Source organism: Hyposmocoma kahamanoa, unplaced genomic scaffold (genome assembly GCF_003589595.1).
Source record: "Hyposmocoma kahamanoa isolate Upper Pololo Valley unplaced genomic scaffold, ASM358959v1 220, whole genome shotgun sequence".
In the NCBI taxonomy this organism is placed as follows: domain Eukaryota; kingdom Metazoa; phylum Arthropoda; class Insecta; order Lepidoptera; family Cosmopterigidae; genus Hyposmocoma; species Hyposmocoma kahamanoa.
This window is the reverse complement of record NW_020653740.1, coordinates 1,710,788-1,738,283: the sequence shown is the minus strand read 5'-3', so window position 1 is coordinate 1,738,283 and position 27,496 is coordinate 1,710,788. Positions and strand designations below refer to the sequence as shown.

Genomic DNA, 27,496 nt, shown 5'->3' with positions numbered 1-27,496 from the left:
TGAAACTAACCAAACAGATGATGCTGGCTGGCCATCTAGTTGGTAAGCTTCCAGGAAGCCTGCCGGCAGCACCTGGTTTTCGTACCATTGACATTTCATTTATGTACTGAAAAACGCTTATAACCTGTAAATACTGATGCAGTATCTGATGCACATGACTAGCAGCCCTTTCCAGTGCAGCGGGCAACGGCGGCGGCGGCAACGCAGCTGCTGCTTGAGCTGCCAGTGCCGCAGCAGCCTCTCCGCCAGACCACGCTCGTTCCAGGGACATCGCGCGAAGAGTATGCGATTGAGTCGGAATGCTGTTGCTGGCTAATCTGTGAAGATGTAACAACACACAAAAAAAATTAAAAAACAAGTTTTAAACGAATTCTTAAGAATTAAAACGCCGAAATTAATGACACGAATACAACTTTACATACACATATTTTGATTAAAAGCGACGCGTTGTAAACGCGACATATACAAATATACGACGACAAGCGCATAGAAAACTTCGTGGGGTCCGTTGGTTCGTTCCGTGGCTAGTGTTCGATCTTTGTATTAATAGTTATAACAAACTACTGAAGTAATTTCACATAAAAAATTTAAACCACGTACTTGTTCGAAATAAAAAGGTTTTATTTTAATGTTAAAAGTCAAAATTAAATACTATGTATCTGTAGTAAGGCTGCCTGTTGTACCTGTATTTGTCTTTGTTTTTTTTTGGGTATTTGTTCTTGTGCGCTATAAAGAATAATCGTGTATACGAGTATACTATACAGGAATATTATATAATATATAATATACACGCAATTCGAGCCACCTTGCATTTCCAGTATTAAATACCCAATCTTAAACAATGTTAAATTGACCAAAAACTATTATGCAATTTTGAAGCTGGTATACTAAACGTTATTTCCGTAAGTCTTTGTAAAAAATTTTAATTTGTAAACTGGGGAAAACGGCTAATAACTATATTTTTTGTATTCCAGTCCGTTGAAAATAAAAATGCAAGGTGGCTCGTATTATGTTGTCACGCGCTACTAGCACCGACCGCTCAAGCATGTCCTGTAGATTGTAGTGTAGCTTGGAGAGTCCTGTGGACGTTCTTGTGGAGGTTTATCATTTCTTGACATATCACGAACTGTTTATGGTAGCTTCGACATTATGAACTTTTCCACAAAAATATCTGTGATGTATTTGTATAAACACGTTACTTCGTTCAACGTATATAAGAAACTATTGTATTTGTAATTTAGTACGATGAGAGATAGCACGTCTGCTCGCTTCGGGAGTTTACGTAGAGAGTCCGATAGAAAGAAGAAAATGAAGAAAAGGAATTTAGTAGCTGTAGAGCTCCCTGTGAAAGAGTTCGTCCAGTGAAGTACCGCCATCTTACCTATTTCTGCCGCCAAGGAGTAATGTCAGCATTACTGTGTTCCGGTCTTGAAGAGTAAGGGTGATGGTGAAATTACAGGCACATGAGACTTGACAACTTACGTCTCTGGGTGATGGAGGCGGTGGTAGTGCCCCTCAGATCTTTGCGATTTAAAACTCTTAATGGCACTGAAAATGTTATGGACAGGCGCACGACTTGCCCGTCCCGTAACTTGAGATTATAAAAAAAAATTAAGAACGATTAAAAATTTCAAAGTAGGTGGCCAGGAGCCAGAGAAATGGGTGATAAAAGGGTGGGATGACGGTGAAAGAGGTCGCATCGTCACAATGTGTCCGGGAGTGTATAATAATGGTTGAAGTGTACCGTTCGTGCAGCTCCCGCCAAAGCGTGGCGACGCGTTCAGAGGCGCCGCGACCCCCTGCCGCCGCATCGCAGCCCGGGAACTCAACGCGGCGGACGCTCACCGACCGGCGTAACGCTGTCGCTATGTCGCTTAAACCTGTTCATTACGTACCACATATAGTCTAGGTATATAATATGTATAATAATAATAAGATTTTTTTTGTAGTAGTAGAGCTCCTTGTGAAAGAGTTCGTCCAGGGAAGTACTGCCATCTTACCTATTTCTGCCGCCAAGTAGAAATGTGAGCATTACTACGTTCCGGTTTTGAAGGGTAAGGGTGCTGGTGGGCACATGGGACTTGTCAACTTATATTTCAGGATGACGGAAGCAGTGGCAGCGCCCATGAGATCGTTGCTTTTCTGAATGGCACTGTGACTGTTATGAATAGGCGTGTCGCTTACCAACAGGCGCACGACTTGTTCGTCCCGTCACTTGGTATTATAAAAATATTAATAATAATAATAAGAGGTTGGTCAGGAGCGTAGAGGTCTCTGGTTACCTCCGGTGGGAGACAGGCGTGCTGATATGTATGTAATAATAATAATGTGCTAGACGACCACACCAATTGCTTTCATTTCGAAATTGGTTCTACCAGGGATTGAACCCGGGAGCTCCTCGTCCAGCGGCGACAATGCAAACCGTTAGGCCGTGCACGTGTGTCGTCAATGTATGCACTAAACTTTACAATAACACGTGGCTATATGTATTAATTAAAAGTGTAAACAGTTTTCCAACATACATGTATATTCTCCAGCTGAAAGAGTTTTGGTGACGTGGTTATTTAAAGACAACGTTTTTAGATACATATCTTTGAAACAATTCTTTGTATATTTTACTTTGCCCTTGACTATACAATCTGGGAAGAAGCTAAACGTATACCTAATACATGAGTCCATATATGCTCCAACGGTGTGAAAAGGCTTTAAAAAATAGATGAACTAAAAGTTAAAACTAAAATTTAAATTTAGAGCTAGATAGTGTACTCCAAAAAAGAATATCTTCAAATGTAAAACAGTCTGAAGATTTTCAAAAATTGATGGTAGAAATGTAACAGATATTAAGCGACAATTAGGTTGAAAATTAGTAACATTTGTGGAGAATATGTCATTTTCAATTCAACTTTTCTAGGATATTCATCACAAATTTTATTACCTAGGCTAGGTAACTCATTTTTAATGTAAGTTTCTCTTAGACGTAATTTGTGGTTATAGACAACCACAAATTCATCCGCGATACAGAGTTTCTCTAGTGCGGGGCTATTAGTGTGTGCGTAAAAAAATAAAAATAATGTCTGTAAATAATTTCGTGATTAATATCGGATATTTTTACCTTGTAAACTAAACGCATTGCGGTCAATGTACAACGTATGCAAAGTACAGTTGCACTGCAGAGCCTTGGCCAAGAGTCGCGCGCCGGCGTCACCGGCCAAGTTGCCTCCGATGTCAAGCGTACGCAGTCGGCGTGCGCCGCCCAGTGCGTTGAGTAGTCCATACAGGTCACCCTAAACAGTATGTTTTTTTATATTCTCTTATATCCATAATAGTATATAATTGCGTAGGCCTGCAAATAAAGGATTGCCGGACGAGTATGAGTTGTATTATATGAGTCAGGCAATGCTAGTTCCAGCCGAAGTATTGTATAGTGCTTTTCTCAAAACAATGCGAAGAAATAATAAAAGATTAAAGAATGAAGGGGAATATATAAAAGAAAAAGTAAAAAAATAATGTTTAAAAAATCCATGACAAATTTTTTATTGTATTTATTTTCGCTATTCTCACAAGAACTCATTTTCGCGAAGAAAATGTAAAAAAATAGAACTTCGAAGTATTCGTTTATTTTACCGTTTTTTTCAAAGTATGTGTCTGCGCCACATACTTTGAAAAAAGGACATCGTACATCATAATTAAACGCAAAATAAATAATACCACAGACATTTGTTTTTCGTTCTCGCAATTACAGACATTGATGCTAGTGAGCAAGTTGGCTGTATGAGTTTTTCTTTAGTTTGTTTTCATAGCCTCTTTGCTTATTAACCGACTTCAAAAAAGGAGGACGTTCTCAATTCGACTGTATGTTCTTTTTTTTTTGTATGTATGTTACGCGATAACTCCGGTATTGGTGAACAGATTTTCATAATTGTTTTTTTGTTGGAAAGGGGGTAATTCCATAGTGGTCCCATTTTATTTTGAAGAAAATCAACCACCTCAAAGGGTGGCTGTTCACGTATGAAGATTCATTTTTATAAATAGCGCCTGACTTTAATTTAGGAGCAATTACTTTTTTTTCTCTCGATATACTTTGAGTAGTGTCGTAGTGAGAACCTATTTTGATTATCTCCAGTATCAAGTCCTGTATAGTGGCGAACTAGGGGATATTTCAATGAAACTTAGCAAATAGATGTAATTCCACGTACTTTTGAGGTCGGTTTTTTTAGTACTCTGTACTGAGATTATATTTAAACGATATATTTAAATGTTTAGAGCAGCGGAGACATAATGAGAAACTTTGTGGGTGCTTTTTTTGAAAGTAATGTAAACATTTCCGAGCTTGTTTGAGAAAAAGACACTTTGTCGCCGCTCTCCTAACTAACTGAAGCGAGTTAAATTTTTTACAGCAACGTGTTATCGCTTAACCATTTTACACTCAATATGTAAAATGTAATTCTGTCGATAAAAAGTTCTATACATAGAAGTAACCATTATCCATTTGGTGGACCGTACGTCTCTTTAGCAATTCGTATTCCGAAAATAAAAAACCTGTAACTAGTAATAATCATTAAATCCATAGTGATTTTATCTTCAACTGCACTGCTACCAATCGAATTATTTTGTATTGTAAATCAAACGTTACTTACTTTGAGTTTACAATCACTGAGGTCTAATGACATCAAAGCTGTGTCTGGCTCCTGAAGCACGTGAACTAATGCCTGAAAACAAATTACTTATGTATCATCATTCTTAACTCATATATATGCCAATATTGGCCACGGGTGTACATCAAGAGAGGACGGAGTTAGGCAATAGTAAGCCACCCTAGTCGAATACGGATTGGTATTTCATTTCATTTTATTTAATTATTGCTACAATGCATATATATGTAATATTAGATAAGCAACTTCTCTGGTTCAAGGGCACATATGACCATAATTCATGAAAAGTGAGAATAGTAATGGGTATCGTAATTTTTTGATACTTTCATGTGATCAAAAAATTATATAAACACTTCACCTCCAAATGTTTGTATTTAATGGCCTTTTAAACCTTATTAATTGGGAAAATTAGTTTCTGCAGCGGTATTTACCTGAACCAATGGCGGCGCATACGCTCTCTTCCCTGTCAATTTGCTAAGCGACAAATGTGTGATAGAGTGATTCTTTCCTATCGCCCGCACGATGCCAGATAGCTCGAACTCCATACCTAAATAGAACACAGATATTACTTTGCCTAAACTATGTTATCGTCACTAATCCGTAGTCTATGGGCGCATAAGGTAAATGATGACATACTATAATTGACAACACTAAATCGTTACCGCGCGGCAATACACTTACTACATGACGCGTTTTCTTTAATTCGATATTTATTTATTAAAAATTGTTTTGCACAACACAATAAAGTACTAATGACGGACTTAATGCCATACGGCATTCTCTGCCGGTCAATCATTAGGTAAAACAGAAAAAATAATAATAGGTTGGTGCTACACTTAGAAACTATATGAGAAAATCATGATTTAATAAATTTAATCAACATCTTTCGAGTGCTGGGCAGCAAAATAGAAAATTGAAATCTGCCAGCACCGGCCATGGAAACAAAACTAAGGCCCAACTCGTGGCACAAAATGGAGGTATTAACAGCATGCTCTAAATGTGTATGTTGCTCTAAACGAACACAAATATCGGCGGACTAATTTATTTAATAGACAGTATCTCTGCCAATTTTCGTACAGGTTTAATATATTATGACCAAATTATTTAATACATATGTAGGTACAACATCAAACTAATCAATCATCATTTCAATTTGTCGTAATATACCAGGCCCTAATATCACCAAATATTCATAAAAAATGTGTAAATAATACTGACTGTTATCAGAAAGATCGAGCGACTGCAAACACCGTACACCATGTATGCAAGACTCCAAAACGTGTGCGACTTGTGACGATGACAGTACACCTGACAGGTTTAGTTGTACTCCAGCTGCGCTCTCGTTGCATGCTAGCCCCAGCAACAAACTCCTATCGGATTGAAAAGCGAAAGTTAGGTAGAGAATTTCATTATATAATTCCGAGAATTTTCGGTTAAGACTAATGAAGACATAATATATTAAAATTCCCTTAATATGAATAAATGTAAAGCCATATAATTATATAGCAGCCAAGGTGACACTGTTGATCACAGTAATCGATTAGTTTAAAATTAAAAAAGAAGTAATATACAAATTACGAACACAATAAAACTCACTTTAAAGCATCTGGCGGCATTTTGCAATAAGAGAAGTCGAGATTCGTAAGGGCGAGGCAAGCGGTGAAGAACTGGCGAAAGGAAGGCGGGGGGTCTTTGGGCCGGCGGACGGCAGACCACGGGTTGCGGCCCACCAGCAGCGACGACAGACGTGCTGCACAGCCCCTCAGCAAGGCACCCCACATCTGGAATAAATCACATAGATATGCACTTTTTTCATTTGAACTACTATGGCACACCTATAACTACAGTAATTATACAGTACACAAGAAGAGCAAACCATCTAACGCTATCACTAAAATAAGTATACAACAATCAGAAGACATCCTTCCTACAGAATATAGGCCTCTGCAGAATGCCACCACGCTGCATCCAAGGGCGTCTTGTGATTTCCACTAAGTTGTCCGCGTCTGAACAGCCGCTTTTCATATCTGGGTGTTCTCCATAGTCCACCATACAGGCGTAGGCGGTCTACTGGCGATTTCACATTATCATTTTAAGGTAAAGTCTAAAACGCTATACACGGTACATAACATGAGCAAATTTTAAAGTATTGTAGCAGTAAAGCTCCTTGTGGAAGAGTTCGTCCAGAGACGTACTGTCACCTTGCTTATTTATGCCGCCAAGCAGTAATGTGAGCATTACTGCGTTTCGGGTTTGAACGGTAAGGGTGTTGGTGAAATTACAGGCACATGGGACTTGTTAACTTATGCCTGAGGGTGACGGGCGCAATGGAATTCCCCTCTGCGATTTAAAGCTCTGAGTGACATTGCAACTTTCAAGGATAGCCGTGTCGCTTTCCATCAGGCGCACGACTTGTTCGTCCCGTCACTTGATATTATAATAAAAAAAATTTAAGAAAAGAATTAGTCTTAAAAGGCAACTTATCGGTCTTCCTTTTATTTAAAATGCTATGTTATTTAGAAGAAAACAATCCTTATGATTGAGGCTTTCGATCAGTATAGTAAAATTACAGGTGTTTTTTTTTTCACATTTGGCGGGTTGGATTCCCAGTTCAGAAAGGCGATTGTGTAAAAATCTTTGAATGCAATTCGATTTGTTTTTAAAATCAAAATTAAGTCTTTTTAGTAAATTTTCTATCTACGATATTTAAGATACTTTCCCTCCGTGGAGAATAGCCGTGTCACGTCCTTTCTATCCAGTATACTCGGAAATGTATGCATGTATAGGAGTTTGTCTATTTATATGAGTAGAACTAATTTTTATTTAAGAGGGAAATAAATAGGTGTCCATTAAAAAGATTACCTACTCGTTTATGTAATAAAAAGGAAACCCTTCTTCTAAGAGGTTTGACGTAAAAATGTATCAACATTAAAAAACAACAAATACATGCATCACTCTATTAAATAACGTTTGTCAACAGTATAGACATACGTTATTTGATAGTTGTATAAGTAATTTGTTTATTTACTTACGTTTTCTAACGTGGTCTCTGTATTCGTCAAATTTAAGTGCGTCAAAACGTTCGGTTGAGCGAGAAAGTTGTACAAATTCTGCAACAGTAAATGAGGATTTTTTCACCTAATCCACTAAACAAAACAATTTACGGATTGTTTCCACTAACATTACAAGCTGGATTAGGTAACACATTACATAATTCATACTTAATGCATTACTGTACACATAGACTCTCAATCTTATTTGGAGTTGGTTAATAAATGTAACATTGGAATTAATGTTTATTACTCAATATGTTGTCGTAAACACTGAACGGAAAGGAGTACTTTTTTATAGAATAGTATGGTATATGTACATCCATATGGTCTGGCATAATATTATGTACTATAGAATCTATAAATATATCGTCGCCTTTGAGTGAAGAACCTCGCATACGCTTCTTCACATAGTTCGTTTTAGCTGCTTTTTGTTGAAGACAGACTTATAAACTTCTTGCTTAAATATAATACACTTCCGGACGTATAATTCTAGCCACCACGCATTTTCAGTATTAAGGGCCCTAACTTAAACAATGTTTGATTGATCAACAACTATTACGCAATTTTGAAACATCTTTTCCATAAGTCCTTGTTGGGAATTTAGATTTGCAAAACCGAGGGAAAACTTTTTCTTCGATGTTAACACTATTTTTGTATTCTAGGCCTTTGCGACAAAATTGCGAGGTGGCTCGAATTATGTGTCCGGGAGTATATAATATCTGAAAGAGGTATAATTTAACTAACTAAAATTCTAACAACAAAACATTATTGCGTTTACACTACAAAAATGTTCTATAGTTCCTATTTGTAGGCTTGCACAACAAAAGTTGCGGGAAAATCTCAGTTACAAAAAAGACAAACTTACATGTACATCATCCTTTAGATTATTATGCGACAAGTCTAAATGCGAGAGCGTGTTAAGATGGCACAAGTTGTCATTCAAAATGGCGGCTAGTTGCACCACAGTCTTGCCAGTTAAACCGCATTGTGACAGCGATATAGAACGCAACCCGCACGGGTTGTTCGCTAACCCTGAGAGAATACTAATAGCACCTGTAAATATATTTAATTATTAATACATTAACACATAACAAAACGAGCAAGATTCTTAATATTGCAAAAAGAGATTTGCAGACAACGGAAATAACTTTTCGTATATTCAATATACAGATTTTAATAACGCATGAAATATCAACTCTTGACATAAAGAATAATGAATAGATCACAAACAATGCTGCGTGTTAAGCTGCTAACAGATTGACTGCATATTTGCAGTTAATGCGTGAAATCGTTATCAAATTCATGCGACGACTTCACGTATTACTACATAAAGTCCGAATACTACATAATACCGAATTCTTTTTCTTTTTTCTTTTTTTTTTAATGCAAGTCACAACAATATATTTCCATTAAAAATCTTATTGCTATGACACCCCGCGGGGGTATGGCATTTGGTCCCTATTTTATATAAAACAAAATAATAACTTAAAATTACATGATTAAAATTACATGTCAGTATTCATCATTGGTCTTCGTCAAATACATAAAATATCATAACATTTTAGTTTAATTACAAAATTACATTAATTTGTCATTATAAAATTCATTTAAATTATAATAACATTTGTCAATTAACAATATTTTTAATTTGTTATTGAAAATTCTATAATTAGTTTCACTTCTAATGTGCTCGGGTAGTTTATTGTGGATTTTTATAGCATTATAGTACGGACTATTCTGATACATGCTAAGTGTACATTGCGGAAGGCTTAATGTATTCTTAAATCTAGAGGGTCTTAGTGAAGTGGGTAGGGCATTAATAAATAATTCCCGGTTTTTCCTAATAAATTTAGCAATTTCTAATATGTACATAGAGGGCAGGGTTAGCATTTTTAATTTTTTTAAATGTGGTCTACACGATTCCGTCTGTTTAATGTTCATTATGAGACGTATACATTTTTTTTCTAAGATTAGGAGGTCATTTACCTGGGTACTGTTCCCCCACAGTATCAAGCCGTAGTTTAACCATGCAAACGCATACGCGTAGTAAGCTGATAATGCTGTTTTTACATTTGTGACACATTTAAGTTTGTATAAAGCGAAGGTGAATTGAGACATTTTCATTTTAATTTTTTCTACATGTGATTTCCAATCAATATGCGAGTCAATTTCTATTCCTAAGAAATTATATTTTGTTACTTTCTCTATATTTTTACCATTTGCACATAGATTTAATCCTAATTCTGATTTTTGTCGTGGTCTAAATTCTATAATTTTCGTCTTATTATAATATTATAATTCATAAAGTCGAGATCAATTAATGCGTGAAACTTTAATAATAACGCGCACACTCAACATAGCCCCGCACTAGGGAAACCCTGGGTCGCGGGTGCCATGGACACACACATAGACAATCACAAATTGTACCCAAACTCACAAGAGAAATAAATGTAGGCCATACAAATATTTCTCCCGACCCGGGAATCGAACCTTGGACCTCTGCGTGACAGTCCAGTCATGGTAACCGTTCGGCCACGGAGGCAGTTATGTCGTTATCAATGTCACGCATGAACTGCAAACATGCAGTCAATCTGTTAACAGTCTTATTAAGACTGTACTGACCAAAATGGCGTTAATACCTGATTTATTTATCTCAATACCACGAAGTTCGTCCTCGTAGTATTTATTGAGATAATCAAGAATAATGCTGCTTTTTTCTCAAAGTCAGTACAACGACAGGGTGCGACTTGCGCGAGAGCGATATAAAGCGCAGGATATTCTATGCGAGAATAGCAGTATCTTGCGCTTTATGTCACTCTCGCGCAAGTCGCCCCTGTCGTGCTAACCCTACTGGTTGGTTATTTCACTTTTATTCAGGTCGAATTTGAAAATAAACAATTAGTCGACTGTCATTTTTTTCCATTCATTTGTTTTAATTTCCTAAGGTTTGTCGAGTGGTTCGAGGTTGACTTTGCGTTCTTGTAAATTTAATTGAAAGAGTTTTTTGTTTATTAAAGTTTGATTGAATCATAACTAAACTGTCTGTCACATTTTTTAATTTTCATCTGTTTCTGCTAAGTCACAAAATCTAAATAACTAATGCATTTTGTTGAAAGTCGATGGTAAAATATGTTAACTAAACATGCATGTGTGTGTGTATTATCGATTTTAGGTACACTAACAACCAACGTCACAGCTTAATCTCGGCTGTGGCATTAGCCGAGTGGATCATTTTACAAAAGTCGCAGTCACGTGACAGTTACTCAAACTGTATTGATTATTTCAAATTTGTTATATTTGCTTCGTTGTTTTTTGTTGTTATACTTTTTGTTTTACTTCTGCTTTGTCTTTTTTTATTCTTTTTGTGTTGTGGCGTTGCAATAAGTGGTTTTTGTACCAGTAATTCAACAGGATAATGTTTACACGACTAACAATAGTAAGCAAGTATTTTGTATAGATAATGTGGGTGCGTATACCTTTGTCTTCAATATGGTTCTGCGAGAAGTCCACAGTGTGCATAGCAGGGGCCGTCCTGGCCCGCAGCAGTGCGTGGCCCAATCTGGCAGCGTGGTCGTGGCGCAGACCGGAGCCGCGCCAGCTCAAGTTCTGCGGCGGAGGTGCAGCGCAGCGCACCACCCGGCACAGCGCCTCCCACGCCTCACCCCCCGGTCGAACCCCATCGCCACATACCCCCGTGAACCACGTGTTATGTTGTAGTGCGATTAGAAGGGGTATCAAATCTCTGAAAAATTACTTTATGTTTATAGTACGAATTATTTGAAATGTTCGAATCCACTTGAGCGCTAATCTTTTAAACAACGACATTTTTAAGCCATAACATTTTAAATTCATTGTATGCAACATTTGGGTAGTTTCTTTTAGACTTTTGTTACAAAACAATTGATGAAAAAAAATGAAATGAAAATAAGTAACAATACACGTGGTATTGGTATACTTTTAAGTTTCTGCAATACACAGGTTTACTTCATGTTATGTGTTTCCAATTGAATATTTGAGCGTTGTCAGTAAAGTCGATATTCGGACGAATTTTTTTTGTTTCCTTCTTTCAATCTAAACAGAAGATAAGTGGTTGGGCTTAACAATGAATACAATGTCATTGTTTAAAAGATAAGCGCTCAAGTGGATTTGGAAATTTCAAATAATGTTTACTACACAGATAATAATAGACACTTCAAAAAATAGCCGCGACCTAAAGGTTTGAACTACCTCCTCACGAGGGACGAGTGCGTGGTTTCGGAATTATGTGCGAAATTGAATTTGAATCTAAGCATGAGTTTCTCGGTGAAGCATACATTGTTAGGAAACCTGCACATATCTGCAAAGTCATTTAATATGGAGTGTGAAGTTTTCAAACCGTATTGGCCCCCCGCGGGAACCATCCCATCCATTATGAAAGTAAGGGCGAAAATATTCGACACGAATTTCATCGTAACTGTCATGGCAAAGTATGCTCTATTTATTTAGCTTTTACGTTTTAACTTAAATGAGCATTCCGGGCGCGCGAGCGACACTGGTTTGCCTTTGGTCTACGTGGCGATCGTGTCTTATTCAGAGGAATTGAAATGTTGTTGCCTAGTAAATAGAAATCAGCCCCCGTAGCATGGCTACGCATGATAGTCGCGACCCGCGCGATATAATTAAAATAAGCGCACGCTATTGGCTGTCTCAATCAGAACTAATTTAGATAGTCAATAGCTTAAGTACGCTTATTACAACGTTTATCGTGCGCGTTGCGATTATCATGCATAGCCATGCTACGGGGGCGGATACGCCATTAATGTAAGTGAAAGTGCGGGCGGCCGCGCGAAATCTTTCGCTTAGTGTTATTGGGCGCTTAAAGGCCCATTTAGATGGAGAGAGTTTATCGCCTCGAAGATACGATTATCGAAAAAATATAAAAAATTTTCCTCGTCAAAGCATTCGCGATTATCGACCATCCACGTGAGCGATAATCGCCTCGCCTTTGAATATTGAACGTCTCCGTGTAAACAGAAATCGAAAGCAAAAATCGTATTTCGAGTTTCTGTGCCAGCCGTTTCTATCACGAGTGCAGTGCGCGAGGGTGTTTAGATTATCACTGCTTTTCTAAGACAAGAATTAATGAAGCGAGAACGAAAAAAAATTTTGGATTAAGAAATTTTATAAAATTAAAAAAAAAATTAAAAATGTATATTTTTATACAGTGCATTGAACTTAATATTATGAGATTTTTGCGTCATTTTGATATGTGTATAGTCAATACCGCAGTAATCACTGACCTAGAATGACAATTCTCGTACTCAAAACGGTTCGAACCGATTTGTACGATAATCGTATGAACTTGAAAAAATGTCATACGAGACCGTGTTTAGGCAAGTCGAAACTCGTAAGCAAGAATCTCCTTACTACATATTTCTCTGTGTAAACAGTCGAGGCGGCGGCGATTAAGTTGCTTGCGAATCTCGTATGACATCATCGTAGGCGAGATTTTAGTTCTTGCCTGAATGTAAACATTATGATACGATAATCTTATGGCGATTATTGCTTACGATAATCGCGTACGATTTTTCGTCACGAAGCGTGCGATAAACTCTCTCCATCTAAATGGGCCTTAAGGCGCTGAACAGAAATGTTCGGCACTAACTCCGATAACGGTATCGGCGTCGCTATCATAAGAAGAATGTTAATATGCCTAACGCTTATCCATCAGATACGAGCATAGTAAGTAGAACAAACAAAATTATTTGATAAACCATCACTTATAGAATGACAATGACACCCACCATAATCATTACTTATCACAACACAGAGCTAACTGTACATAAAATAGTTAAACATATACAAATCGAATCAAATACAGTTCGAAATCCCACACATAGAGACAATATTCTATTTCGATGAATCGTCACGATAATCGTATCAAATCCACCGTTATTCGATAACAAATTAATACAGATTACGCAATCGTTAATTTTTTTCCGTAAGTGATGATTACCATTTTATTCGCGAAAGAAATACATATTGTGTTTCATGTAAAGCTAAAACAATTATAGCTTGTTATATTCGTGTGTTATTTTTATTTTTATTGTTACTTTTATACAGAATGTATTTGCATAATTACCTTACTGTTCATTTTTGATACCATACATCAACGAATATTACCGTAATGTACTATTACTGTATACACTATCGCTTGGATTTCATCCGAATAAAGCCGTAATATCACATTACCTTCTTTGACACACATATTTTCAACGAATAATACGGTAATGCATTAATACTGACTACGAAATCGTTGGGTTTACACGCGAATAATACGGTAATGATGCATTGCATACTATATTTTGGGCCTGTAATTTCAGTAATATTACTTTCATCAATAACTTTATTTAGTAAAATTAATACAAAAATATCATAAAAAAAATTAGCTTTGTTTTGACATAGAAATAACTATCCCACGATGCACCTGTGCCGAGATATACACAAAAAATAGTTTATTTTTCCTGTAAAATTTAGAATTATCGGTTACCATATTATTCGCTGGGGAGTGCGTTGTGTTTTCACACCGTATAGTAATCAATGTATAATATCCTTAATTTTACTATTTATTTTTTCCAGTCATTGATTCAACACTCTCACTGTTATGCTGAACCAACCAAAGGGTTTTATGCTGTAGATTTAGATAAAACATACACTACCGATTCGTCCCGTATGTAGGGGCCTTAAGACGTCTGCACCCGCAATAACACTTGGAATCACATGGAACTAATTACGTATTTACGGAAACAATAGTTATTGTTTCCGTAAATACGTAATTAGTTCCCGAAACCGTAAACAAACAAAAACGATACGTAAGTTAAGCAGTAGAAGACGTCATTATTATTCACGATTACATCAATAATAATTTTATAACAATCGCAGAAACAACAACAATAAAAGCTTAACCTTACCTCTGGTCCAAATGATCGAAGTCTTTTAAATGCAGCATGCGAATATCGTGCGCCAAATAGATAGTATCTATATCCCACGCCACCTCAGCTCTGAAATAACACAAATAAATACAAGATTTAAAAAATACGTATTCCATTTAATCAGTGATGAGCTTATTTTTTCATTAGAAAGTATTTAAAAAACAATAGCACGGCCTGTTCTCTAATAAGTTTTGTTTACTCTTTTTTGTTTATTTTGATTTAGCTGTTTATACCGTTTTTTATCATTCCAGTGAAGGGATAACTTGTTGTGCGTCTAGCTAGTGGGAAGTGACACTGAGAGTTGCAGTGCCACTCATGAGTTTTAAATAGCAAATATTTGAAGTGCACTGTCACGTATTTAATTTTATTTATATTTTTATTAAGTCGTCAACTTACTGTAAATAATGATCTGTGCAAACTTTTAATTAGCCCTCAGCAATACACACACTGGTTTGTCAGGCATGTATCATACTTACCATTCTGTTCTTGTTACCTAGCTGTAAGTTTTCCAAAAATAACATAATAATATAATACAAATAAAAATAAAGTATGATCATAGCTTAGATGACTACAGATGTAGCGAGATATAATACAGTACTCTTTTCTAAGTCAAAACTTCGATTCCCGGGCCGGGAGAAGTATTTGTATGACCTACATTTATTTCTCTCGTGAGTTTGGGTGTAATTTGTGGTTGGCTATATGCGTATGGCACCCGCGCTATAGGGTCTCCCTATTGCAGGGCTATAAGTGTGTGCGTTATTTATTTATTTCAGTATGTTGCATGAAGCCAAATTTACATGAGTAATTAGTAACTGGAATAGCAATCTAGTAAACACTTTTTCATAGTTTTCTTCATTTACTCATGTCTACTTCCCAGCTAAACGACAACTCTAGTTGACTAGAATAGTGTTCTATAACCTATGACTATGTATTAATATTCAAGGGTTTGAACAAGGTACATGGGTAGCTTATGTTAATTTTTATATTTGTTGTTACTTTATATCAATGTCAGCTATCAATTTATATAGGATTAAGTGAGACCATCACGACCAGCGGTCGGGTCAAACACCTTTATCATTTGTTATGCACAGGCATGTCGCTTACCACCGAGCCGCAAGACTTGTTCGTCCTGCACTTGGTATCATAATAATCTCAGTATAGAATACTAAAAAACCGACCTCAAATGTCATTCATCTGCTAGTTTGCCAGGTGGTCTTTAGAGGTGGTGATATTTTCTTTAAATTTAAAGGGGACCGCTTCTGAGGTACCCTCTTTCCAACAAAAAAGAAGCATCAAAATGGGTTCACAAATGCCAGAGTAATCGCATAACATACACACAAAAAAATATATAGTCGAATTGAGAACCCCCTCCTTTTTTGAAGTCGGTTAAACAAATAAAAACAGTATTATAACGAAATTACTCCAAACGTTCTAAACTATATTCGCGATTGTAACACACAGGAAATGAAACAATTATTTCGGGTATACTTGTTTTTTCAAACAACGCACGTTACAGGCCCTTTACAGGTCTTAAATAGTTTCATTTCCTAAGACTTTTGATATATTACCTGCAACAAAATAGAGTAAGGCCTTTTAAACCTTCAGTCACACCAAAAAAACCTAACAAACATCTAGAAAGTAGAGTTGATGGCTTGAGGATATTACCTGAAGGGCGTTTGGCAAAGATCGCACATCGCTGCATATTGATTTGAGAAATCGCCGCAAGTTGAGTGTTTCCTCGTGCCGGTAACTGGTTGTATTTGAAATGGAAGGTTCACCTGTGCCATTAAAAGTTTTTGAGTGAAGTATATTCTATATTACAAATAGCAAATCATTGAAAGAATTTGATACAAGTTACAATATATATTAAATCTTTCCTTATTACAAATCTTTGAACCCTTTTACGTACTTAATATCTTAATTTAATTTATTATATTAAATTAAGGTATTTAATAAAATGTTATATTATGGTATAAATACCATATATTAAATACCATATTAAAATAATGTATGGGTCATTTTGTACGAAATTTTTTAAATTACATTTCATCAACTTCTGCTGTCCCAATTTCTTTCTTCCGATACAATGAAGTCATACTTATAAGAAACTGACTATTCGCATTAAAAAACATTGTCAATTTTATTCATTTTGTATGAAAAAATAATTAGTTAGCTACCGATTTTTCCGTCTCATACAATGAAATGATCCCTTCATGAAACTGAGTTGATAAGCACTAAAAAAAATTTAATCGATTTTATTCATTTTTACGGACAACTCACGCTTGAGCAAAAAATTGAGTATGCCAAAATTGTTTTTACATAAAAAAAAAACTTGATGGTTCCTACGACAGTTTCTTTGTATCTTCTATGGTTTCGGATTTCCCCATACTTTCCCATTTTAAAAACACACTATTCTGTCAATATTATGAAATAACATATAATCTAAAAAGTGTTACTCAGTTTTACAATCGTCTACTTTATAACAAAGTTAATATTACGAAAACAAAATGTCGAAGTTGTCGGTTATATTTACAATAGAAGCAGTTCTGCGGAAAGAGGCCGACTATTGCGTACCCAGTTCGTGATTCAAATGTTTTATTCCAAGTTCAAAGTTCATTTGCGCACTCTTATTTCTTTATTTACCATAACTATACTGTATTTTGTCTCGGTTTAGTGACGCCTTTAGAACAAAATAATCAACGTTTATTTAATTCGTCTATAAAAGTTAACTCTGAAATATAATAATGTTACTCATAAAACTTCAACCTCTATAACCATCTACTCGAATGTTTAGTCCAAATGAGAACCATTTAATTAAGCAAATAAAGTTTTTATTATGCTGCTGAGTATAAATTGGCTACAATGTGTGGGGAAAATAAATTGAAACGAAAGGTGTGAGTCATGCCTAAATGCTGACCTTGCTTATGATGTCCTCTACGGCGACACCGGGGAACAGGTCATCGAATGCCGCTGCTAATGCGTGGATCACGTTTATCACACCTTCCGATGACCCTTCTTCGCCTGTAAATGAAATGTGTATCTAGTTATTGTATTGACAAAGTAAACTTCTCGGGATAAGGAAGCAAACTGAACTTTTCGTTCGTTTTTTTTACGTATCCTAAAAAGTACAATCGTGTGTTACACAAATAACGTAATATACACAGAAAATAAGACTTGTTTTGTACTGAGTAGGTACGCATATACCTACAACTCGTCCAAAAAGTAGCGTTGTTACACGCAGATACATAATTCAGTCAGCCGTGACCAGTAAAGAGCATCAAACATTCGTTTGAAAAAAAAACACAAATATACGTGGTTTAGATCCGAAAAATAGTTTTATTTCCTGTGTATAATATATCATTTTTACTTTCATTGCGTTATCTAAGCGATAATACTTAATTGAGTACAATTACTTCATTTAAATTTTTGCAAAATCTTGCTTTTGTGACAAACGGCTTGAAAGATCTTTTTATGTGGTTTGTTTTATATTTGTTTATAAAAGTATAATTTAAAAAATTGTTTATCGGACAAGTTTAACAAAATCATTAAAAGATTAGTGAAAACACCAGCCCTCAATGGACCAGAGCGGCCCTTGACACGGCATCCTCTTCTAAAGAGGATTATGAGGATTATTACAAATAGACGCGTACCCAGTAGCAGTATACGTGCCCCATGTTGGTAGATCGACACCAGCAATAACACTACGCTAACTTAAAAATTGCAACTTTTCACTAGAGCCTATGAAAAGGCATTGAAACATAAATTAATATTTTTTAAATACAAGTCATTCATCGTAGACTATAAAATATATGAACATTAAATTTCTACTATGTTCTTAGTTTTTAATTTAATTGAAATTAGCTGAATAATTTGGCATTAAAAACGCAAAATCGACAAAATTCGAATTAGCGTACTGTTAATTGCTAGTGTATAAACAAACGTAAATGTTAACCAGCACACGGTTTCCTGTAAAAGTCCTCTAAAGTGTTTATAGGCAGTGCATTTAAATTGAAATGCACATTTTATCAGTTGGTACGTAATTTGACCTTTCGCCCACACGAAGTTGCGGAACATGCCAGTTTCCACACAAGTTCTATTCTTTACATGATTCATAGGTGTATAATCGGAAGTCATTCGATTCAAACATTCGTAGTGTATTTTGAACTCTAAAACTACACTAATTATAATCTCGAATTAGTCATTGGCGTACTAACAACGTTCCTAATGTGACCGCGTCGCGATCTAAATAACAGCTTGGTGACCGCAACACAAGCGATGAGGAAACAAGAAAATTTAAAACTGATTACCACTTACATAGTATAAAATTGTTTCATAATATAAAATTTATGCAATTATATGTATTACAGAATTAATTGGTTGTTAGTACTAGAAAATTTCATAAGGTTACATTTAGTAATCTTGATAACAATAAATTATACAATCAAGGTAAAAAAAATTGGGAAATAACATAACTAACGAAATAACACCACTTGGGAAATAAAAAAAATACACAGTGCACATTAGTGAATCAATGGTACCTATTAATTAATTAATAAAACATACCATCATACTTCAGACTGAGTCATAAATGTGAAATGAGACACAAAGCAATGATTATATAACTATAGAAAGGAAAATAGCAGGAAAATGGTTTATTATCTGACATGGTGTCAATGTCACACTATAGCCCAATTAAACGAACAATGGATGTAATTAGACACTTACCTATAAGAATGGAGACAGGCTTATGTTCATGAATGAGCGTTATCGACAAATGGTTGGCCTTCTTGCTTTCCAGAGCTTCTATTTCCATTAAGTGAAATCCATTGTCTACCTAATTGGTGAAAAATTTATACTTAAATGAAATTTTTATAAATTTTAGTAACTTCATAAGTTCCTTCAAACCCTGCAGAGGGAAATGTTTAATAAACAGAAAGTAGTTGTACAGATATGGCTACAACCATCTTCTATATGTAATTATTCTAATATATTCTTCTGGAAGTCCATATTGGTTTTATGGAAATACACTAAAAAAATAATAAGGATTACTTATATTTTAAATTTATCTAATTCTGAGTTACATATTTACTAAAATTATAGTCAACTGCAAGCTCTATTTACACTGAACAAAGTCTATGATACATTGTCTTATAAAAAACACATTGTAATAAGTGTACAATAAAAACAATAAAATTATAATACATAGATTTTTCCTACAGCCTACTACTACACTGGAACACATCATAGATCATACATAATACTAATGATGCACCATAATGTATTTACTTTTTTGTGAAACTGCTCAAGTTAACGTCAGCTAATACATATAAAATTTGTTTACTTATTTATTATACTTATGTATAAGGAAAACGTGTTTAGATTCGACTGTAATAACATACACAACATTATTATGTACAAATGCTTGTTGTGGATTTGAATGAAAAGTAGGTACCTACTCCATTTGTGAGATATGTAGTTCTATAATTTTTTTTTTTTTGCTAAATTCCTTCTACTTCCAAACAAATAAAACTCTGAAAAGAGGGGTGATAGAAAGTAACTAACAAAGCGAAAAGTCATTCTTACCCTTGTTGGTACTTTTGTTGTAGTGATAAACAATCTGAATGCTGTCACAACCTGAAAAATATTGACCATATTAAATCTTTCAAAATTTAGGAATGTTGTCTGTGAACCATTATCACCTGTTCTACTGTACACCTGTGTATATTTCTCAGTAAGACCCCTTATTAAAAGGCAAATTCTACTTTTACCCTACTGCAATCCTGCAGTAGAACAATAAAACATTAATATAAATGACTGTCATTATTAATTACTAGTTATTTTGTTCCCATTACTTACAATAGTAGTAAGTAAATAAATAAATAAAATAAATAAATAAATGGTGCCACTTAAACATGCTAATCAGGTTGGTTTAAATCGAAAGAATTTCTCGAACATGAGACCAAAAAACTAATTATGAGCTTTTGTTGCAATAATTTGACACCTATCTTTTATAAATTAATTATGTCTTTTTAATTTTATGAGTAGAGATAAGGTTTACAATGATTGTAATATTAAAAAATTCGAATTAATTATTCAACAACATATATATACACCTCTGTAAAAGATCTGAATGCCCTTCATACCAATTGTACATTCGAGCGCCATATCCATTAGTAACAGATTAAATGATTACTAAACTTCAGAGTAAATTGGTGCAATCTTATATAACAGAACATTGTGGATACCCAAAGGGAACACACACAAAGTCAGTTACGGCAGCCCCAGACACACCTAAATGACTCATGCTATTGTTCAGGACTTATAAGTAGTTTTATCATGGAAAATAGTACTTTGTAAATATTATCATCCATTTTTTTTAATCTTGTGAGGTATCTTTATACAAACACATAATTGTATGTCTGGTGTAAGGCACAACACGTCTAAATAATTTTATACAAGTGTAAAATTTATATATGCACTAATAATAATAAATATAATATAGTCTCTCCCTCAATACTTACCAAGACTCTGTTGTCGTTTTTGTCTCCTCTTGATTCCATACGTATGAGGGATTTGTACAGAATTTTAACGTTTTTCCCCAAAACATTGCTAATGCTTTCTGTAAACAAAAAGGAAATGGGTATATACTTTGGGGTCACAAAAAATAAATGTGTAATGTATCATATATTACAATTGTATTACTTTAAAACTGCAGTAATACTATACAATTTCAATCCTACGTTTAAATTGGTAAACTTACCGCTTAGCTCTGTCGATATTTGGGTTTTTGTTGACATTTTTCCAATTTTCTTTAATGTCATTACACCAACGGATAACTATATTACCCACCCCACAAAATAACCATAATAATTTCCAAAATAATTGCAAAGAAACTAATTTAATTCTGGACACTTTTAACAAATAGTAGACAACATTTCAATAAATAATGAAATTATTGACATAAAAATCACCACAACACACACCTCAGAGATACCACAGACAAATCTACTTTTTGTTTTAATCAATGACGAAGTCATCCTTTCTCCCCTCCATACCATAAGCAACTCCCATCGGCTGAAGTACAATTCATTACATTAGCAACACTAAAAATGTTATAGTCTATGATATTTTGGTGTTCGATTTTATTCAGAAATGCTAATAATCAACATCTTAGTCTTTCTTCCATAAAGTCTATAACGCTATCTCGGTTTGCTTAATTAAGCACTTAAGCATAGAGGGAAGACGAAAAGTCATAAACTGGAACATGTAAAATGTCAAAGAATCAAGTACTTTTTGTTGCGAACCAGTACAAAATTCCTATATTTTGCGTTAATCTATAGTTCATTCACTATTACATTATATAAAGATCTTCAATTTAATAATTTACTTTGATGTTTGTAAAAAATGAACAAGAATTACGAAAGGTGTACTCATTGCAATCGCCGTAAATGGCTCACCACTGGTTGTCTTCGCAAGTGGTTGAAACCGATGGAATGTAAACATTTACAAAGAACTATCGATAATAAAAGAGATCTAAGCAATACGGATATTGTTAATTGTGTGTTCTTACCCGAGCGGAAACCTTCAGTTAATACCAATATGTTTGTAAAGTTTTGGAAAAACAGGCTACTTATAACAGGCAGTGTGAGATCGTTACAGAGGTACTTTAGTAAGAATACGGTAGATTACTCCAGTATAACGAAGAGTGAGCCTTGTACGTCGTCAGAAAAGCGAATTAGTATTGGCTGTGAGGCTAAAAAGGAGGCTGAATCTAGTAAACAAGCAATAAAGTGTCAGCACTCAGATGGCCATTCAGTGTTGAGAGGACATCATCAACATTCTTCTTTGGAAACTTGTGCCATTTACTGCCAGTTATCCAAGTGAGTGAACCCTTAAATAAATAGAAACATCAAAGACTCCGTTTCATTCAACACTTTCAGAGCTGGCATAAGAAAAAAAATAGATATTAGGTTCATGACCAGCAAAAACATACATAATACACTTACTTTAGAAAATAAACTGTGACAGTCGTAAAAATTTAGAAAACTTGCAGCTGGCACTCTTTGCACTGAAAGACAGCACTGTTTTGTAACACTAGAATTTTTTCAGGCATGGTTGGTACTGGGGTGGCATAACATCTAGTGAAGCTGAGGAACTACTAGCAGGGCAACATGACAATGTATTCCTTGTAAGAGACTCATATGATTCTCGCCACATACTTTGTGTCTCTTTTCGCTGTGTGGGACGGACTTTACATGCTAGGCTACGTCATGCAAACGGACTCTTCTCCTTGAATAATGAAACATTTGTGCCAGCCAATAGGATATCGGAACATTGTGCTACAGTTGATGTCAAATCAAATTTGTTTGAAATGCCAGTCAAATTAGCAAGACCCTTGAACAGGTAGTTATAGTAGTTTGTATTGTAAATGTTCAGCAATCACACGTTCAAAGTATTATAATGTAACTGATCTGTTTCAGGTTTGCCAAATTGGATTCTCTACAAATGATCTGCAGATTTGTAATAAGACAGAAAGTCTCAGCTAATGTATGGAATAAGTTACCTCTCCCGCCAAATCTTATAAATTACGTGTCTTTAGGCAGTGACTATATTGTATCCACATAGTCACAACTTTGTGCCTTTGAGATATTCAATGCATGTAATAATGTAAATCACTATGTCATTTATTGTAATTTAAAGTAATATGTAAAAAGTGTTCATATAAATTTTATACAGAAACATTATATTTTTAATAAAAACTGACCATTGTATTATGCTACTATTGGGTTTTAATTTCATTTATAAGATACAATTAAAAAAGTATATTCATCACACCTACATAATTTATTTTCTAGAAATTGCAACGAAAATATATAATACTAATACCACAAAAATATGTCTCATTTATGGTTCCCACAAGTACTGCATATCTTTGGAGCTACTTTAAGGTATTTATTCCTAGTATGTTCTTCGCCTGGAAATAAAAAATATTAATAAAACAAACAGTTATAAGGTAGAGACAACAGCCATTTTACAAAAATGGCATACTCATTAAATGTGCATTTATGTTGTATTTAGTGGAGATTAATAATGGTTTACCACAGATTTGGTGAGTGTTATCTGGTTTTTGAAATGAAAAAAATGGTAATTTCAAATCAAATAATTTATAATTATGGTGATATTCTTTCTTACTTATAACATTACATTTTATAACCTTCAGTAACCATCAAACATATTACCGTTACGAATGCAGCAGTGAGAGTTTGTGGGACTGCAGAGGCTGCGTTCACAGGGTTCAAGTTGAGTGCCGATTGGATAAGCTGTGCATCCTTAATGCGTGACTGGACAAATTTTTTTGTAGCATTGCAATTCTGACTGTTGTCTGTGAGGTAAAACAGCTCAGACGCTTTGTATATACCAGCTACGCCTACTCGACGGACATACCAGTTGAACTAAAAAATAATTTCATTAATCTAAAGTATTGCACACAATTAGACAGTCATTGTGAAACATAAATATGAATTTTCTTAAGGTAGCACTTGCTACTAGCACTATAAAACATCAAATGTCGTAACAGAAAAAGAATTAGATTTTCACTATTGTTATACACGCTGTATAATTAAGTCAAACTTAAATGTTAATTTATATATAGTTATAATTAAGGGATAATGTGTTTTAACTGCAAAACCATTTCACCTGACTGTGTAACACCTGATTTTGAATTATTATACTGTCTTAAAAAATTAATACTCACATCAACGCTTCTGTCCCCAGATAGGTAACAAATATCATCTACCAAAGACAACAGTGTTGCTAAACAGTTAGGAACATTGTTTGGAAGAGCTTGTATTGCCATTGCTTTAGCCCATGTGCTTCTGAAACATTAACAAGGTATTCTTAATTCATATATAATGAATTATTTTAAGATATTTACTTGCATGTTTGCTAAAAAAACTCACTTGTAAGGATCTATCATTAAAAGCCTTGATACAATGGCGTTTTCCACAAACTTCACTGGTACTTTATCTCCCTTCAAGTCTTCCACAGTCCACTATGTGAAACATAATTCTTATTTAGCTGTTGTTAAACAAAAATTGTATAGGCATATACAATATTGTGGCTATATGAACTTACAGTTTTCATTTGATCCACCAGGTTTTGATTGCATTTAACATTGAAGTAGTGGACAAGATCTGCACCCCCATTAGGGAAAAGTCCATGTGTGATGCCAGGATATCCTACTGCCTCTGCCCCAGCACGTAAGGCTTCTACGGTCCATCCATTTGTAGGCACAAACTCGAGAGCTTTTTCCAAAATGCGATCTTTTACATTTTGTTCATACTGATCTTCCTCATCATGCTCAGGCTGAATCACAGCTACTATTTTTTGATCATAATTAATTTTCTCTTTCTCAACAGTTTGGCAATAATGTCTTATTAATCTCTCAGTGTTGGCAATGGTAGCAAGCGGCAAGATAAATCTACTCCCATTTCTAATAGCTGTTAACAAAAGTATCTATTTTTATTATAGATGATAATACAATACTAGTACTTCTATTTGTGAAATTGATAATATAATTAATTAGTGTTCAAAAAATAGTAAGGTTAGGTAAAGTACAGAAAAATTCATTTTAAAAGCACTGTTTATTAAAGAACTTATATAATATATCATTCACAATCCATGTTAAGCCCTTGCAATTTGTTAATATTAATACATTCAGCCAGACGAGCTACAAGGCCCTCAATTAAATGAAACGCATTCAGAGCAGAAATTATAATTTGTTTCTTCTGTTCTGTTGGAACATGATCCAAAGTATTTCCTCCAACATTGATTGAAACTTCAATCCCTCCTTCTAGGCTGCTTTTCCCTTCCTCCAAGTCTTTCAATTTCACTTCATAATGCGCTTTCGACATATTAAGCCCAGTCCTCAAAGGTTTCAAATAATCATTTTCAATACTGGCAAAGCATCCTCTTATTCCAGTCAAATCCTCTGTATCTTTTATAGCCAAATACCTCAGAAAGTTCAGGGCCGAGATTATCTGATCAGCATGCTCTACCAAATCAGATTCTGCACCATGCGGCAAGTGACATATCTTTTTAATCATGCTTATCAACTGGGCACCAGCAAAACATTCAGGTAGTTTTGCTTCTTTGAAAGCTTCATCTATAGAATTTTTGTACAAAGTGATAGAATATCCAATCATGCCAGAATGGTTGGAAACTTCCAATAAGTACTTGATGAGCATACATCTTCCCTTATAATTAAATTTGTTTATATGAGCACCTATCAAGCTTACTGTATCCTTACGTACTGATTCATAGCAACAGTAGATAGCTATGTTCATTAAACTCCTACTGAAGTCAAAATGCACAGGTGAATTAAGTACATTATGGGAAATCTTAGAAGAGAAACAATTTAGAAGGGCTTTACCCATGGAAATGGCCTTAGCAAGAGGACCATACTCAGTGAAGCCCAGAAAATGTATTACACAATATAATGCAGTGTGAACAATGTATTCTGTAGAGTATACTTGAGGAAGCGAATATTCTGGAACTTGGAAATGACCAGAGAGAGTAATGTAAAATAGCCCTGATAGGGTTGACATGTTGATTTTATCTCTATTTTCATATGGAGTCTTATTATCTTCATCAACTCCCCTATTAGACTTAGCTTTTTGGTTCTCTTTATGGCAAACTTCTACATAGTAGAGAAATTTTAGCATGTCCCTCTCTAAAGAACAAATGTCTTGAATGATATTAGCACAACACTGTCTAACTTCACTCTGAGCATTTGTATCAGGATCTAAATCAATATAGATCAATGGTTTTCCCAATATGCTAATCAAGAAAGCAACTAATATCTGTTTTGTATGGATACTTGATTCTGATGCGCTGAGTTCTTTTATGAATGGTGTATAGAATGGCGGCAATAGAGAATAAACTTTTGTAATTCTTCTGATGTTAGGATCACAGTCCATTAACAAGCGTTCCTTGCCATCTAGCTTGTGTTCTGGAATGGGAATAGTCTCTATATAGGTACTGATGGAGTTTAAGCACCATTCTAAAGACCTCCCTCTCTTTACAGATAGCTTTTTCAGAAGATATTGAAGTGGTGTCAATATTATGCTGAACTGAGCATCATTTTTAGCCACCTCAATCTGTTCAATGAATTCCAGCAAAGCTTCTTCGGGCGCTGACTTCTGAACTATGGCAAATAGCAGCTCCTCACAAGCTCCGTGCAGGGATGGCTTTAACACCACTGTATCATCTTGTATTTTCCCAACAACCACTGATATCAAATCCCAGCAATTATCCTTAAATATGTTGACGTACTTCTCTTCATTGGGCACACTAAGAACTTCCTTATACTTCCCCGAATCCAATAAGTTGGACACAAGTTCTACTACATCTACACTTTGTTCCATGATGAAAGATGCAAGAGTTCGAATATCCAATGAACTCTGAAAGTAACGCAAAGTAACCTAATTGTAATGAAAACTATCCTGTGTATTTTTGCCTGTCAATAATTTACTTCTAGATAAATCACAATATCAAATTTATTACTCACATCTTAAGAGTCCGGGTAACTTGCTCATACTGAGTCAGAGTTTTGGGAGCTAATTATAATGTGCAGTTAGATCTCAAATTAATTATTCGTAAATACGATAACTTTTATCGTTTACCAACCGAACATCGCAAAAATAATCACACGCAACAGTGATGATTTGTGTCAACGTCAATTTTGACAGTTGCTTGTTTTTTTTTTTGTATAATTACTTGCGAAATAAAAAATCATGAAACAAATTCATCTTCAGTAATT

General features: G+C 34.9%; 3 protein-coding genes across 4 annotated transcripts in view; 1 reads left to right on the top strand and 2 right to left on the bottom strand.

The window, feature by feature from the left end:
• The window catches only part of LOC113228050 (F-actin-uncapping protein LRRC16A), a 31,453-nt gene extending 9,871 nt beyond the window's left edge, over window positions 1-21,582 (bottom strand). The window contains exons 1-18 of the mRNA XM_026461190.1: window positions 21,437-21,582; window positions 21,198-21,295; window positions 20,260-20,310; window positions 19,402-19,510; window positions 17,594-17,697; window positions 16,342-16,454; window positions 14,656-14,745; window positions 11,182-11,447; window positions 8,571-8,758; window positions 7,685-7,762; window positions 6,249-6,433; window positions 5,871-6,022; window positions 5,084-5,199; window positions 4,638-4,709; window positions 3,113-3,284; window positions 1,745-1,880; window positions 125-317; window positions 11-72 (exon numbers count right to left, since the gene is read on the bottom strand). Coding sequence (XP_026316975.1) covers window positions 11-72; window positions 125-317; window positions 1,745-1,880; window positions 3,113-3,284; window positions 4,638-4,709; window positions 5,084-5,199; window positions 5,871-6,022; window positions 6,249-6,433; window positions 7,685-7,762; window positions 8,571-8,758; window positions 11,182-11,447; window positions 14,656-14,745; window positions 16,342-16,454; window positions 17,594-17,697; window positions 19,402-19,510; window positions 20,260-20,310; window positions 21,198-21,295; window positions 21,437-21,497 — 2,246 coding nt within the window. The 5' untranslated portion in view covers window positions 21,498-21,582. The remainder of the gene's footprint in view (window positions 1-10; window positions 73-124; window positions 318-1,744; window positions 1,881-3,112; window positions 3,285-4,637; window positions 4,710-5,083; window positions 5,200-5,870; window positions 6,023-6,248; window positions 6,434-7,684; window positions 7,763-8,570; window positions 8,759-11,181; window positions 11,448-14,655; window positions 14,746-16,341; window positions 16,455-17,593; window positions 17,698-19,401; window positions 19,511-20,259; window positions 20,311-21,197; window positions 21,296-21,436) is intronic.
• Window positions 21,583-21,997: 415 nt separating this feature from the next.
• On the top strand, window positions 21,998-23,476 carry LOC113227875 (suppressor of cytokine signaling 5-like). Its single transcript, XM_026460951.1, has 3 exons — window positions 21,998-22,556; window positions 22,786-23,079; window positions 23,157-23,476. Exons 1-3 carry the CDS (start codon window positions 22,081-22,083, stop codon window positions 23,299-23,301), a joined length of 915 nt encoding a protein of 304 aa, XP_026316736.1. The 5' UTR covers window positions 21,998-22,080; the 3' UTR covers window positions 23,302-23,476.
• Window positions 23,477-23,508: 32 nt separating this feature from the next.
• LOC113227874 (glomulin-like) lies at window positions 23,509-27,296 on the bottom strand. 2 transcript variants are annotated; one of them, XM_026460950.1, is made up of 7 exons: window positions 27,245-27,296; window positions 26,509-27,137; window positions 24,811-25,177; window positions 24,636-24,727; window positions 24,431-24,551; window positions 23,916-24,128; window positions 23,509-23,650 (listed from the first exon to the last, which is right to left on the bottom strand). In XM_026460950.1, the coding sequence occupies exons 2-7, from the start codon at window positions 27,099-27,101 to the stop codon at window positions 23,615-23,617; spliced, it is 1,422 nt and encodes a 473-aa protein (XP_026316735.1). In that variant the 5' UTR covers window positions 27,102-27,137; window positions 27,245-27,296; the 3' UTR covers window positions 23,509-23,614. The 2 variants fall into 2 exon arrangements, with proteins under 2 accessions (XP_026316735.1, XP_026316734.1); XM_026460949.1 differs by lacking the exons at window positions 23,509-23,650; window positions 23,916-24,128; window positions 24,431-24,551; window positions 24,636-24,727; window positions 24,811-25,177 and having other exon boundaries at window positions 25,216-27,137.
• Window positions 27,297-27,496: the final 200 nt, after the last annotated feature.

Coding starts and splice junctions, on each gene's coding strand:
- LOC113227874 (XM_026460949.1), bottom strand. CDS start 27,101: ATGGAACAAAGTGTAGATGTAGTAGAACTTGTGTCCAACTTATTGGAT.
- LOC113227875 (XM_026460951.1), top strand. CDS start 22,081: ATGAACAAGAATTACGAAAGGTGTACTCATTGCAATCGCCGTAAATGG. Junction 22,557..22,785: donor ATTTACTGCCAGTTATCCAA/GTGAGTGAACCC, acceptor GAATTTTTTCAG/GCATGGTTGGTACTGGGGTG. Junction 23,080..23,156: donor TTAGCAAGACCCTTGAACAG/GTAGTTATAGTA, acceptor GATCTGTTTCAG/GTTTGCCAAATTGGATTCTC.